The sequence below is a fragment of the Pseudonaja textilis genome, chromosome 2 (assembly GCF_049901715.1).
Source record: "Pseudonaja textilis isolate UNSWEBS1 chromosome 2, rPseTex1.2, whole genome shotgun sequence".
In the NCBI taxonomy this organism is placed as follows: Eukaryota; Metazoa; Chordata; class Lepidosauria; order Squamata; family Elapidae; genus Pseudonaja; species Pseudonaja textilis.
In genome coordinates, this window is record NC_141991.1 from 133960154 (window position 1) to 133972807 (window position 12654).

The 12654-nt window shown below is 44.5% G+C and overlaps 2 protein-coding genes across 2 annotated transcripts; both read left to right on the forward strand.

Moving 5' to 3' along the window:
* Positions 1–1759: 1759 nt before the first annotated feature.
* HOXC6 (homeobox C6) lies at positions 1760–3737 on the forward strand. The gene is made up of 2 exons (XM_087925366.1): positions 1760–2162; positions 3062–3737. Exons 1-2 carry the CDS (start codon positions 1763–1765, stop codon positions 3415–3417), a joined length of 756 nt encoding a protein of 251 aa, XP_087781492.1. The 5' UTR covers positions 1760–1762; the 3' UTR covers positions 3418–3737.
* Positions 3738–7097: 3360 nt separating this feature from the next.
* On the forward strand, positions 7098–10093 carry HOXC5 (homeobox C5). The gene is made up of 2 exons (XM_026714818.2): positions 7098–7572; positions 8363–10093. The coding sequence occupies exons 1-2, from the start codon at positions 7098–7100 to the stop codon at positions 8575–8577; spliced, it is 690 nt and encodes a 229-aa protein (XP_026570603.1). The 3' UTR covers positions 8578–10093.
* Positions 10094–12654: the final 2561 nt, after the last annotated feature.

Genomic DNA, 12654 nt, shown 5'->3' on the forward strand with positions numbered 1-12654 from the left:
TTCTTCTCCTCCTCCTCCTCCTCCTCCTCCTCCTCCTCCTCCTCCTCCTCCTCCTCCTCCTCCTCCTTCTCCTTCTCCTTCTTTCTTTTTTTTGTCTGTTGTGGTCCGGTTTATGGCTTTACTACTGCCTCTGATTACTTTGCTTTGTTGCACAGAGGAAAAAGATCATAAACGCTTTTGGCATCCGTTGGCATCCGGGTTCCTGTTGGAGCCCGGGGGTGATCACAGGAGGAGGGATTTGCTTCTTTCTCAGCCCACCAAAGAGAGTTACTTCATCCCAACAAGGGATGTTCAAAGTAGTGGCTTCCTGGGGGCAGGGAAGCAAATATATATTCAATCGGAGGTGGGTCTGGTTTCCTTTCATGCACCCTTCCATATATTATTATCACGATCACGATCACTATTATTATTATTGTTGTTATTATTGTTATTATTATCATCATCATCAACCCTTTAATGCAGCTAAACAAAAGCCACGGAAATCAGGCTCAGGTTTCCTGAGCTCTAACTTGAATTTTTAAAGAACAAACCAATAGCAGGATGAAGGAGCCTCAGCTTTGTTTACACATCAGCAGGAATATTCTACATTTAAGGGGCAATTTATGGCCCTGGATTGAAATTAAAATGAGATTAGCTGTCTTCATTTCAATTAGTGTGTTGGGGCAAATCCACCAGAGGAGGAGAATACAGCCCACTCTCTAATCTAGCTAAATATTTCAAGGGGAAGTTTTCTAATCAGCTACAGATATCTGAGGCCATAAATTCTGTCCCCTCCCTCTTTTATTTTTGCAAATGTAAACACACCCACACCGCTCCCTAGAGAAAGGGAAGGTAATGAAAGACTGGAGGGGGGGCTTTTGCTACAAACGTAAACAGGACCCTAACAATGACAAATTCTTCCTCTTCCTTCTTTTTTTTCTTGAAGCAAAGCAATATTGGTTTAAATTATGTTAAATCGAAATATTAATAAAGCCAGCTCTGAATTTTGAGGCCAGAAGGAATTAAAGAAGGAGCTTGCAAAGTTCTTCACATTCCAAAGTCCAGGAATACTCTCCAGAAAGACACAGTCTCTATCCAACTGTCACTTCTTTCCCTGCCTGTCTTTTCAAGATTGTTTTTTTTGGAAAATACTAGCATTTAATTGCACATTTATTGACTGACAGTAAATTAGTGGAGGGAAAGAGAATTTACGGTTTAATATTTTATGCATACTTCAGATTTATGGCTATAATTTCTGTGCTGTTTGGTTGTTAGAGGTATTGAGCAAAATATTTATTCAAAAGAATAAATATCCCGATTTCTGTTCTCTATGGTTCCTTTCCTTTCCTTTCCTTTCCTTTCCTTTCCTTTCCTTTCCTTTCCTTTCATTTTTAAGGCAACGCTTTCCCTGCACTATGATTTTCTTTCCTTTTTTCCCTCCTTATCCTTTTTTGCCCCTCCTTCAGTCATCTCCCACCTTCCCCCCCACCCCGTACTACTTACTCTTCCCCCCCCCTTCTTCTTCCAAACCATCTTTATATTTAGAATTTCGAGACTTACTTTCAATGCATACTTAGTTTCAACTGGGGAATCAACACAAGCAAAGCCATTTTTCCGTGTCTTGACATCCAGTTTTCTATTGGCTCACGGAGGGTCAGCTGACTTTGTCATTTTGTCTGTCCTGGAGTGGAGCCGTCCCTATAACAATCTAGTTCAGACTACAAACTGGAGACAGAAATAAATATTAAAGAAATCATACAAGCCAGGTACAAGGGGGGAAGATATGAATTCCTATTTCACAAACCCGTCGCTCTCTTGCCACCTCACCAGTGGTCAAGAGGTCCTGCCCAGCGTGCAGCTCAATTCCACTGCCTATGACCCTGTAAGGCATTTTTCAACTTATGGAGCAGCGGTCGCTCAAAACAGGATCTATTCATCTCCTTTTTATTCACCGCAAGATAATGTTGTGTTTAGCTCCAGTCGGGGACCATATGATTACGGATCGAATGCCTTTTATCAAGAAAAGGATATGCTCTCTAGCTGCAGGCAAAATTCTATGGGACACAATACACAAACTTCTATTGCACAGGATTTTGCAAGTGACCAAAACAGGAGCACGTCCCAGGAACAGAAAGCTAGCATTCAAATATACCCGTGGATGCAGCGCATGAACTCCCACAGTGGTAAGTTTTACAGCTTGCAGAGATAAATTAAATAAACTGAACCATCTTTATGGCCGTCTCCCCAGCAGAACAGGCTCAGCTACTTTTTATGGCCCCATAAAAACAATCATATAGCTTCCTCACAGTTGCCGCTACAGGCCTTTTATTTGTTAAGTTGTTGCAAGCAAATATGGCTTGTTATGCTCTTTCTAATTAAAAGACTTTGGGAGTGTAAAATATCCATAATAAAGTGCAATCAGCTCTGATTCCATCCCCATCCCCCCACCCCACCCCATAGTGGAGATTTGGGGGAAAATAAGTGTAGAAAATAGAACCGGGGCATTTTTTATTTTTTTAAAAAAATCGAAGTTTCCCTGATAGGTGAGAATTGGCATTTTTGGGGTGGGAGGGGGAGAGGGGGAGATGCAAAATGTCTTGTCCAATGTAATAGATTGAGAGATGGGGTTTTTATGAAGTAGCTCGACTTCAGAAGTATGGAAGGAGCGTCTATTCTCCTAGTAATTAAAGCAGCATTGGAGTAAGATCTAATTAGATTTTTTTTTTTTAGGCTTTTTAAGATTGCCGAAATAATTAAAACAAAACATTCGGAATCTTTGCAAATAAGAGCGGAGCATGCTTTCAATTAGAAGCTCCCCTTCCTCTTGCTCCGTCTCCCTCCATGTGTGCTGAAAATTTTAATGAATAGCCAGCTTTAAAGGAGCAGAATTAAATTGGAATGGGTGGGGATACGATGAAGACGGGGGTCCTTGGAGGGTGGGGTTGTTAAGACGACCCCCTTTCAGGGTTATGGTGGGGGGGGGGGGGTTTGGTTGTTTTCAATGTTACTTGTGTTTTTTTTATTTATTTTCTGTGGACTTAGAGACCTGTTGTTGGCCGAAGCCGTAGCTAATCGTTCTTAGTTTGTTTGGTTTCCGAATCCCTAGGAGTCGGTTACGGAGCAGATCGGAGGCGGGGGCGTCAGATCTACTCGCGCTACCAGACGCTGGAACTGGAGAAGGAGTTTCATTTTAACCGCTACTTGACGCGGCGGCGGCGGATTGAGATCGCCAACGCGCTGTGCCTCACGGAACGCCAGATCAAGATCTGGTTCCAAAACCGCAGGATGAAATGGAAAAAAGAGAGCAACCTGACTTCCACTCTACCCGGGGGAGGAGGTGTCGCCGGGGAAGCCGCCGAGAGCTTGGGGGCGAAGCAAGAGAAAAGAGAAGAAGAAGAAGAAGAAGAAGAGACGCAGGCGGAAAAACCGAAGGAATGAACAGGGACGGCTACGTCTAGAAGGCAATTTTCCTCCCCCTCCCCTCCGGTCTCACCCACGAGCACACCACGGAGCTCACCGGGGCTCTCTCCTGCCTTCCTTTCCCTTCTCATTAACTGCAGGCACCAACGCTACATTGGGTTAAATTAAAAGGGGTCGGGGGGTGGGGGGGTGGAGATAGAAACCCCCTTCCTCCATCTTCTGTTTCCAGCGCTCAGCTTCCAGACCCGTGACTCCCAAATCTCCTGGACTTTTTCCTCCTTTTGAGAGGTTCCTGTTCCCCTTCTCGTTCCTGGCCTCTTCCTTGACCGGTGACCCGGGTTTTCCTAAAGTGCGCGCACACTCACACACACAAACACACACACAATCACATACAGAGGGAGAGAGAGCCAGGCACGAGTGAGAGAAACTCTCCCCCCCCCATTCCTTCTTCACCCTCCCTAGACAGAATCTCGCTTGCCAAAGGAAGAAGGGGTTCCGCGTTAGGAGCTGCCTTCGGATAGTGCTGAGTTCGACCAGGCAGGTCCAAAAGAACGAATGGCAGTTTCACCTTCCTAACAAATAAAGAAAAAAGAGAGAGAAGGAACGGCTGCTGGTGGTGATGTGGATTCGTGGAAAAGAAGCTGGGTTAAAAAAAAAAGAAAGAAAAGAAAAGAAAACGTAACACAGTTCTTCACCGACCCACCTAGGCCCTATGAAAATAACTTCCCTCCCTATACCCATCTCGAAGTCCGCCTAAATATAGCGCTTTCTTTCCAGAGTAAACTCATTGTATTGAAAACACTACCTGAAGTCATGATGCATACGACAAACTGTGACGGTTCCTGTGTGAATATTTTTAGCTGTATTTGTGGTCTCTGTATTTATATTTATGTTTAGCACTGTAATGGTCAAACGGTAAAGTGAATGGCATTCTATAACGAGTAGGAGAAAAGCAAACCTTTGTGTTAGGCTTCCTAGCATCATGTATAAAAAAAAAAAACAAGTCATGTCCAAAGGACTATGGTTGAGTATTTAATAAAAACTGGATATTATTTTTAAAAATTCCTGGAATATATATATATTTTCGACGCTCCGTGGGGGACAATTCCGTGCCGAAGCGTTTTGCAAATCGACTCACCGCGTTCTTTCCTTTCCCTAGCGCGATCGAACCCCGTTTAATTTCCCCAGCAAGGCAGCTGATAGGCGGAAATAAATTATTTCCTATTAAGTAGGCTGAGGATGACTTTAACACCTCTCTCTCTCTCTCTCTCTCTCTCCCCTCTTGCATAACCACCGATATGCTCGGGCACAGATATAGGTAGGCATAAGAAATTTCATTCCAGGCTGACAAATTCCTAGGCCCACAATTCCAACTTTTTTTTAAAAAAAAAATAGCGTGTTTTCTCAAGGCCAGTTTAAGCACAAAAGCACCGATTCCCTCGCCAAAGGGAAAGGCCAACGAACAAAGGAATCTCCCCGCATCCTTGTCTAAATTTATTTTGCGGTTAAGAACAGGTGGGCAGGAATTATCGAGGAGGGGGAGGGGAAGAAAAGTTCAGGAAGTGTGTAATAGACAAAGTCTCTGATAACTGCCACACAGCCATGGAGCTAGCTTTGTGGCGGAGGGCTCCACAGTGGCTCAGGGGTTTAGGTCGGAGGCATTCTTGTCCCAAATACAAATGTCTGGATGTGAAGTTCTGGCCTCTGGGTGTCTGGATAGCTTAGCTACTCTTTCACGTGTTCTATTCAATCACCAGGTCCCCGTTTAATAATTTTTTTTAAAAAGACCACAACTACCCCTGACACTCCCCCATTAAATTGATTTCGCCCACCTCCGTTTGCCTGAACCCAAGGGAGACTGGAGTCATCCCTTTGTCAAATCATCCCAAGGAGCCTCAAAAAACTCCCGGAGTTGAGATTTCCTCGTTTTTTTTTTTAAAAAAAGCCAAGTCTCGCACATGTCCTGGGGAGGCGAGGAATAGACTCAACATCATTTCAGAAACTTGAGCCAAAACTTTCCAGGGTTTTCTTTACCGATTGTTCCTTAATGGGAACAACAAACAAACAAACCATTAAGTATGCTACCTTATTAAGGAGTGAAAGATGACCCCCCCCATAAAATAAAGATAAAATGGGTGCTTTCCCCCATCATAAAGAAGGGTGGGAAGAACTTAGAAGCCACTTCAGGCGGAGGGTAAATGAGTTCTTTGTAACTCCACCCTAAACAAACCAAACAAATTTAAGGCGATGTCTAATAAAGGAGAAAAGGTACCCCAACATATTCCCTGGGTAGCCAGGAAAAGCGGACTTTATTTTTCAAGAGAACTCTTCGGAGCCATCCGGTGAGTTAGCAAGCATGGCAGTTTAGGAGGAGGGAAAGGAAAGGAAAGGATGGCACATTCTTTTACCTATAGGGCACAGGCACAGATACACGGACAATTCTCTCCCACGGCCGGTTTCCCTGCAGACATCGGAAGAACATCGGAAAAACAAAGCGAACCCCACACAGGAGGATTTATGGCGAGGCCGCACGTTTCTTGCCACCTCAAAGGAAGCTTTACGCAGACCCGCACAAAGTCCTCCCCGCTCGGAAAGATACCCTTGACTGAAATCTTCAGAGGCGGATTTTTTTTTTAAAAAAAAGGAGGGGAGACGAATTTAGGCAATAGGGTTTACAGTTCCGAGGGCTCTTGTTTGACCCCTGGGCAGAAGAAGAGCCGGGTTCTTAGGATTTTGGAAAGAGGCATCCGTGTCCACTAGGCGGGTAGCTGGATGCCCGGATCTGTACCTGGGATTGGGGGGAAATGCCCCCAGGAAGATGCTGAGTTCCTTGCCTGCCACATAGATCTGGGGATTAGGGATTTTTGGATACTTCCAGAATCCTGGAGAACACGGAACCAGCCTGCCCTGTGCGGTCAGGTGCCTGGCACTGAGGCAAAGAAGGTCTGGCAAGGCAAGCAACCCCAATCCTTCACACCGGCACGTTCTCTTCGCTGGCACACACAGCCTGGGCAACATAGCCAGATCCCCACCACCACCAGAGAGCCTGGTGGTGGCACACCCAAGGAAACAGGCTGAGGAGAATCGCACGGTCGTATTTTACAAAGCCAACCCTACTCATCAGTCTGAATCAAAGGCAACCTTTCCCCAGGCCTAGCTGGGGTGGAAAACTCGCGCTTGCCTTCTCAACCCCCTCGAAGACTTTATAGAGGATTTGTTTCCGTGTTGTTTCACACCCTTCAAAGCCTCGAAGGTTCGAACAGGGGTAGAATTCGAATCAGACGTCATACCCCGAACTTAGCACCAGGTGACGCTCTAGACTCATTGTCTCGGTGATTTGAGTGTGGGGCCTTTCTCCCCCCCCCCTTTCCCAGGGCTTCGTTATGCCAACATATCACATACGTTGCACGGGCTTCCATCAATAACCTCCTGGGGTCATCAAGCCAAATTTATGACTGGCCAACACCGTCACGTGATTCTCTTTAAACATCCCATATTTGGGCAGCGCACATAGAATAAAGAAAAGAAGAATCCCCACCTATAAATTCTGCACTTTGGAGAACAAAAAACCCTGAACTTCAAAAGGGCCACAAATCAAGTCTAATCAAAGGGGTGTAAGAGAGAGAGAGAGGGAGAGAGGGAGAGAGAGAGAGAGAGAGAGAGAGAGAAGCTGGGTGGGGGGGAATATAATTCCTGACATGAGTTCCTACGTAGCCAATTCCTTCTATAAGCAAAATCAAAATGTTCCTGCGTATTCCATGCAAAGTTATGGGAATTATGGATCATTGCCTGAGGTTCAGCCCTCCAGGTGCTGCTACACTGGGCTCGATCTGAGCATTACATTCCCTCCATCTGGGGCTTCCAACTCTCTGAACGGTGTGGACGTGTCTTCAAACCCCAGATCTAACCCCGACCGGCCTTCCTGTACTGTCATGGGATCTTCAGGGCACACTTTAGGCAGAGACGACCAGGCTTCTCTAAACCCAGGAATTTACAGTCAGAAGGCTGGTGGCACCAACGACCCCACGCCGTTGGAAGATAGATCTAAAACCAGTGGGGAAATCAAGAGTGAACCGGTGCAAGCAGCCCAGCCCAGCGGCCAGCCTGTTCAGCAGTCGCCGCAGCAGCCACCACAAATCTATCCGTGGATGACCAAACTACACATGAGCCACGGTAAACTTTCGCTTCTCGATTTTGTTTCACAGGGTTTGCCTTGGTTTTTATAGGCCATACGGGGCAAATAACAAGGGGGGAAAAAAAACCGGGGTCGTAAATTTTACGACTAAGGCATCAATTGCTCGTAAAACTGTCCACTAAAAGGCTTAGAGGCTATATACGCCCAAATTTATGACGGCATAATTGGATCATAGAAACAAAACGGGGATAAAGGCAATATTGGGGGGGGAAGGAAGTAGGGAGGAAGAAAGATTTTAAGGGGAAGAAGTAACTTGAATTCGAGCGCACTCTTCCTGGGGAAGAAAATGAGCGTATGGTTAATTAGCATGTTTCCCCCCCCATCCCCCACCCCCCCAAAAAAACCTTCTGCACGTCCCATAACCTACAACTTTCTCTTCTTTCGAAGGAAAGACAGCCCTGGATTTAATTCCCACACTTTAGCGCCACTTTCTCGGGTTTTAAATGGTGAGCCCCCCCGCCTGACTTGCTTGAACCGGAATCCAAAGCTTTGATAAAAGTAGGGACAATCGGGAGCCTCGATTTAACTAGTAAATATACTAAAAGGTTTTTTTTTCGGGGGGTGGGGGGTGGTTGAGAGAGAGAGAGCGCGCGCGAGAGAGAGAGCCAACCAAACTACCTTCCCACCTCGGCACCCCCGTCCCCTTCCTCTTGCTTTCTTTTTGGCACATTTGGTTTCTCCCTTCCTGGGCATTTCTGCCCCTGCTTATTTAACGTGACTCTTTTATTTTTCCCCGCTCGTCCTTATGCGATGTCTGTTCTTTTCCAGAAGCAGATGGCAAACGTTCTAGGACCAGCTACACTCGCTATCAGACTCTGGAGCTAGAAAAAGAATTCCACTTTAACCGCTATCTCACCCGTCGGAGGCGCATAGAGATCGCCAACAACCTGTGTTTGAATGAGAGGCAGATCAAAATCTGGTTTCAAAATCGGAGGATGAAATGGAAGAAAGACTCCAAACTGAAAAGCAAGGAGTCTGTCTAGGTAGAAAGGCCGGGGTGGGGTGGGGAAGGGGGAAAACCAAGCACGTCTGGATGAGGGCCGTTGTCGTACCTTGAGAAAAAACTTTTTTTTTCCTCCCCTCCACTTTTGGGAGGTGGGAAGGCAGAAAGGAAGGGCGGAGGGAGGGTAGCAGCCTGGGACAGACTACCACGTACCCTTGCAAATCTGGCAGACAAAGGCCTCCTCTGATTAGTATGCAAACAGACCGGGTCTTTAAGCTTCCAACAAGAATTCAGGGTTAAGCTTTCTGGAGTTGCCACCGGGCCCCGTGCTCTCTAACCTGGATCCCGCTGATCTGGGGAGGAAATGCCTTGCTCCTTTCTCGAAGTTCGCCCTCCAGCCTAGGGACGCCTTTTCCCTAGTGCTAACCTCTAAGCAAGGACACCCTTTAGGAAAAAAAAAATAATAATTAAAAAATAAAAATAAAAGGGAAGCTCAAGTTATGCATAAGAGGGGTGAGTGCGACCTTCGCTACTTTGTCTTTCTTTCTTTTCTTTCTTTTTTCTTTTTCAATTTCCCGAAAGTCCTAGGCCTCGGCTTTCTATCCACGGCAAGACTTGGAAAGTTGAGGTCTCTTGAAACGCCTAACTAATAATACTTTGCGTCCAAGTCGGATTTTGCGCCCGAAGCGACCACGCGATATGAGAGCACTTCTTCTTCGCGGCTCCAGTCCTACCGCCGGGGCCGTGGGCCGCCGCCTCCCGAGTAAACTGGCCTCCTAGGATCGGGCAAGCGCGAGCTTTAGTGGTCTAGAGACGGTATTTGACGTCTCGCGCGCGTGGGATGAAAATTTGACCCCCGTGAAGTCGTTTCCTAGATGCTCTTAACCGGGGTGGGGAAAGAAAAAAAAAAAGGAAAAAAAAAGCAACCTTGGGAAATCTGTTTTGCTCCAAGGATGTCTTGTTCCGTGCTGGGGATGTTTTTCTGTAATTATCCTATTTCTTCCCCATTTACTTATTTTTGTATTATTTGGCCTATGAAAGAAAGTGAAACGGACTAGAGCAACACTGTTTCCGCATCTCTCCTGGGAGATACTCGTGCAAAATAGTAAAGCACTGTGGGGGAATGGAATCGGAGGATTTGTGGAAAAGTGTGTGAATTCACTTGGCTTAAATATTCCCGTGTATTTATTTGTTGTGTAATTAATGTAGTATGTACATATATATATATATACAACCCTTATCCAAACTACACTTTGTTTACATATAGTCCATTTAGTCTCTTCCCCCTTTCCTTCTCCCTGCTGTTGTAATACCTATAGTATATTTATTGATTGTAATATCATATGTGAAAGCCCGTGGAATGAATGAATGGAATGAATGAATATATGAATATTCATAGATACATATATTCACCAAAATAAACTGTAAAGAATCCTTGGACAATTAAGGCCACGTTTGGAGTGGGTGGAGGTGAAGGAAATCATGAAACATTTTTTTCTTGAACACTGCCCAACACCAAGACTAATATTTTCTTAGTTCCTTCATTTGTTTTTTTTTTAATATTATTTTTGTTATGGCAGTAAAAGACATCAAATCTGAGACAAGGTGCGTTCATTTTAGCACACCAAATTATTTTCTGTGAAAGGGCTGCGTTTCAATTGCTTTCATTGAAATCTAGGATAATTCAGGGCACTCCACTTTCAATTAATTGGGTCCCTGAGTTTTAGATTGAAAGGCCTGGTCAGATCAGTGGAACTTTAGATCTCTGTCCTAAGAACAGAAATGGAAATGCAGTAGAAATCAGTTTCAGAGCCAATTAATATTGCTTCAAAATGAGCTCTTATCTACTTCCAGCTCCTACTATTACTACTACTACTTATTATTATTACAGAATAATTTGGGGTAAAATAAATTGCAGATGATCAATTCCCTCCCTTCCCTCCCTGAAGGAAAAGTATTTGCTCTTTTCTTGGATAGCCTGAGAAGTTTTAACTTTTCCTATTTACGCAGCATAGTTAGTGTCTTCGAAACTTGTCTGCGTCGTTTCTCAGCGTTTTCTTTCCATTGCACCTTATAACCATAGTCCAAACAAGGTCACATTTCTAAAGAATTTGACCATAATACTGTTTCCCTCCTCTCCAACTCAACTGGAAGAAAAGTTCCCTTCTTTCCCCCTGCTCCACCGTTAACCTCCCATGGTGTTCCAGTGAAACCAGTGCAGAAAGAAACTGGGCTATTGGTGACAATATCTGAACTTTCTGAGTGTGTGTGATTATTAAAACAAGTCTAAATAAGAATGACAGGTTTTTTTTACTTTACTCTCAAGGAACATGGGTTAAAGGGGAAAGAACAAAGGGGACATTTCTATGTGCTAGGTGTAAGCTAAAAGGTCTCCAGAATATGCCATATGAAACTTGCATATACATATGTTGACATGCATCTATATTTTGGGTTTGTTTATTTGGTTTGCCTATTGGTGGTATTACTGGACCCAGTTAGATGGAAGTTTGATTTGACTAGGACCGATGCAGGCCTCTGGAAGTGTGGGAGGCAGAACTCTGTGCATAGATGTTTCGTGTGTATCTATGTAGATCCATATATGTGTTTTATTGAATTGCATGTATCAATGTGAGTCTGGGAAATGCAATTGTCAAATCCTCTCTCAAACACACACAAGCCCACCCAAACTAGCGCTCATGCCTGGCATGTCTTTGGGGCTGTTTACAGTAGAAATGCATGCTTGGGAATTCGTGGGAATGATCTCAGTAGCACAGTAATAAACCTTTGTACTGTTTTCCTCTACACCATCTCAAACAAGGGAGCAATTTCCTGAACTCTGAAGCAAAAGTTACTTTTCAGGATGGTGGGAGCTTTGGAAGATATTCCTAAAACCCATAGCTTTCTGTCTCTGACCTCCAAATATCTGTTCTGTTCCTCTAAGTTCATTGGTATTTTTAGCATTGTCTTTTTATTATTGACAAGATAAAATAATAAGGTGACTAAGGCAATGGCAATTGTTTTATTTGCAATTTTCTGTCTACCTGCAAACCTTTTTTTCCCCCTTCCTCCTTTCTGGCATTTACACTATTGGTAGCTTGATTTCATTTGGGTTTTCTACCACCAACAGTCAAATTTTGCAAACACAGATCAAAAGTGTTTGGTCCCCCCCACCCCACTTTCTTTCATTTGTGATGCCTTGTAAAGGATGTGAAATTTCCAAACAGGAGCCGTTTTGTTTTGTTTTTTTTTAAAAAATGCCTACAAGGGAGGGGGAGGGGGAGGAGAGAGTGTAGATGTTTGAAAAAACATAAACTCTGCTATGTAATCCGAAGGGGTGTTTATTAAGGCATTGGAGAAATGTAGACATGTTTGGATAACTGCTCTCTAACCTTAAGCCAAGGTTTGCTGTTTTACATCTGTCTCATTTATTCTGGTTTGTCTTGAAATTCCCTCCCTTCAACTCCACAAACCAAGGCACCTCCTTTTCGTTTGGTCGGAAATGTGCCAAGGAATAACTGAACTTGACAAGTTAGGGTTAACAAAATCCGATGTACTTTTGTTTTTTTTTTTCGTAAGGAGAATGGGGGAGAGGGAGAATTTGCAAGCCCACAGCACCAGCTCCAACTTTTCCATTACGAACCAGCCGGGAGATACACTGCCTTATGATTAATTATTCGTTTATCCAGCGAACAACGTGGGTCTATTTTGGCCACTTTCCTGTCTTTTTAAAAAGTAATTTTTCAGGACTGATTAATATTTGGTGGTCGGGCTTGTCGTTGACTTTTGCTGTGCAAGACCTCCTCTTCCACCCCCCACCCTCGCTCAATTTCTGCCCGCTTTTCGCTCAGCCCCCTTTTCCTAAAGAACTCTTGAAAAGCCAAGAAGGAAATGAAACATCGCTTACCTTTCATAGTCATCCATGTCAACACAGTGGGAACTTTTAAAAAGCCTCCAAACAAGAAAGGGAAGGTTTGGGGGGGAGGGGAAGAGAAATGACAGGCACTAAGTTTCAAATCTGTCCCTGTGTGCCGGTGAGCTTTTGGGGGGTGGGGGTGGGGGTGGGAGTGGGAATAACAAGGACAATAATAATCCGGGGTTCTTTTTTTGCAGCCAAAGC

What these genes read in the sequence shown, in the direction of transcription:
- HOXC6 (XM_087925366.1), top strand. Translation starts at nt 1,763, where the DNA reads ATGAATTCCTATTTCACAAACCCGTCGCTCTCTTGCCACCTCACCAGT. An exon ending in GCGCATGAACTCCCACAGTG is followed by an intron (nt 2,163 to 3,061) that starts GTAAGTTTTACA and finishes AATCGTTCTTAG; the next exon opens with TTTGTTTGGTTTCCGAATCC.
- HOXC5 (XM_026714818.2), top strand. Translation starts at nt 7,098, where the DNA reads ATGAGTTCCTACGTAGCCAATTCCTTCTATAAGCAAAATCAAAATGTT. An exon ending in CAAACTACACATGAGCCACG is followed by an intron (nt 7,573 to 8,362) that starts GTAAACTTTCGC and finishes GTTCTTTTCCAG; the next exon opens with AAGCAGATGGCAAACGTTCT.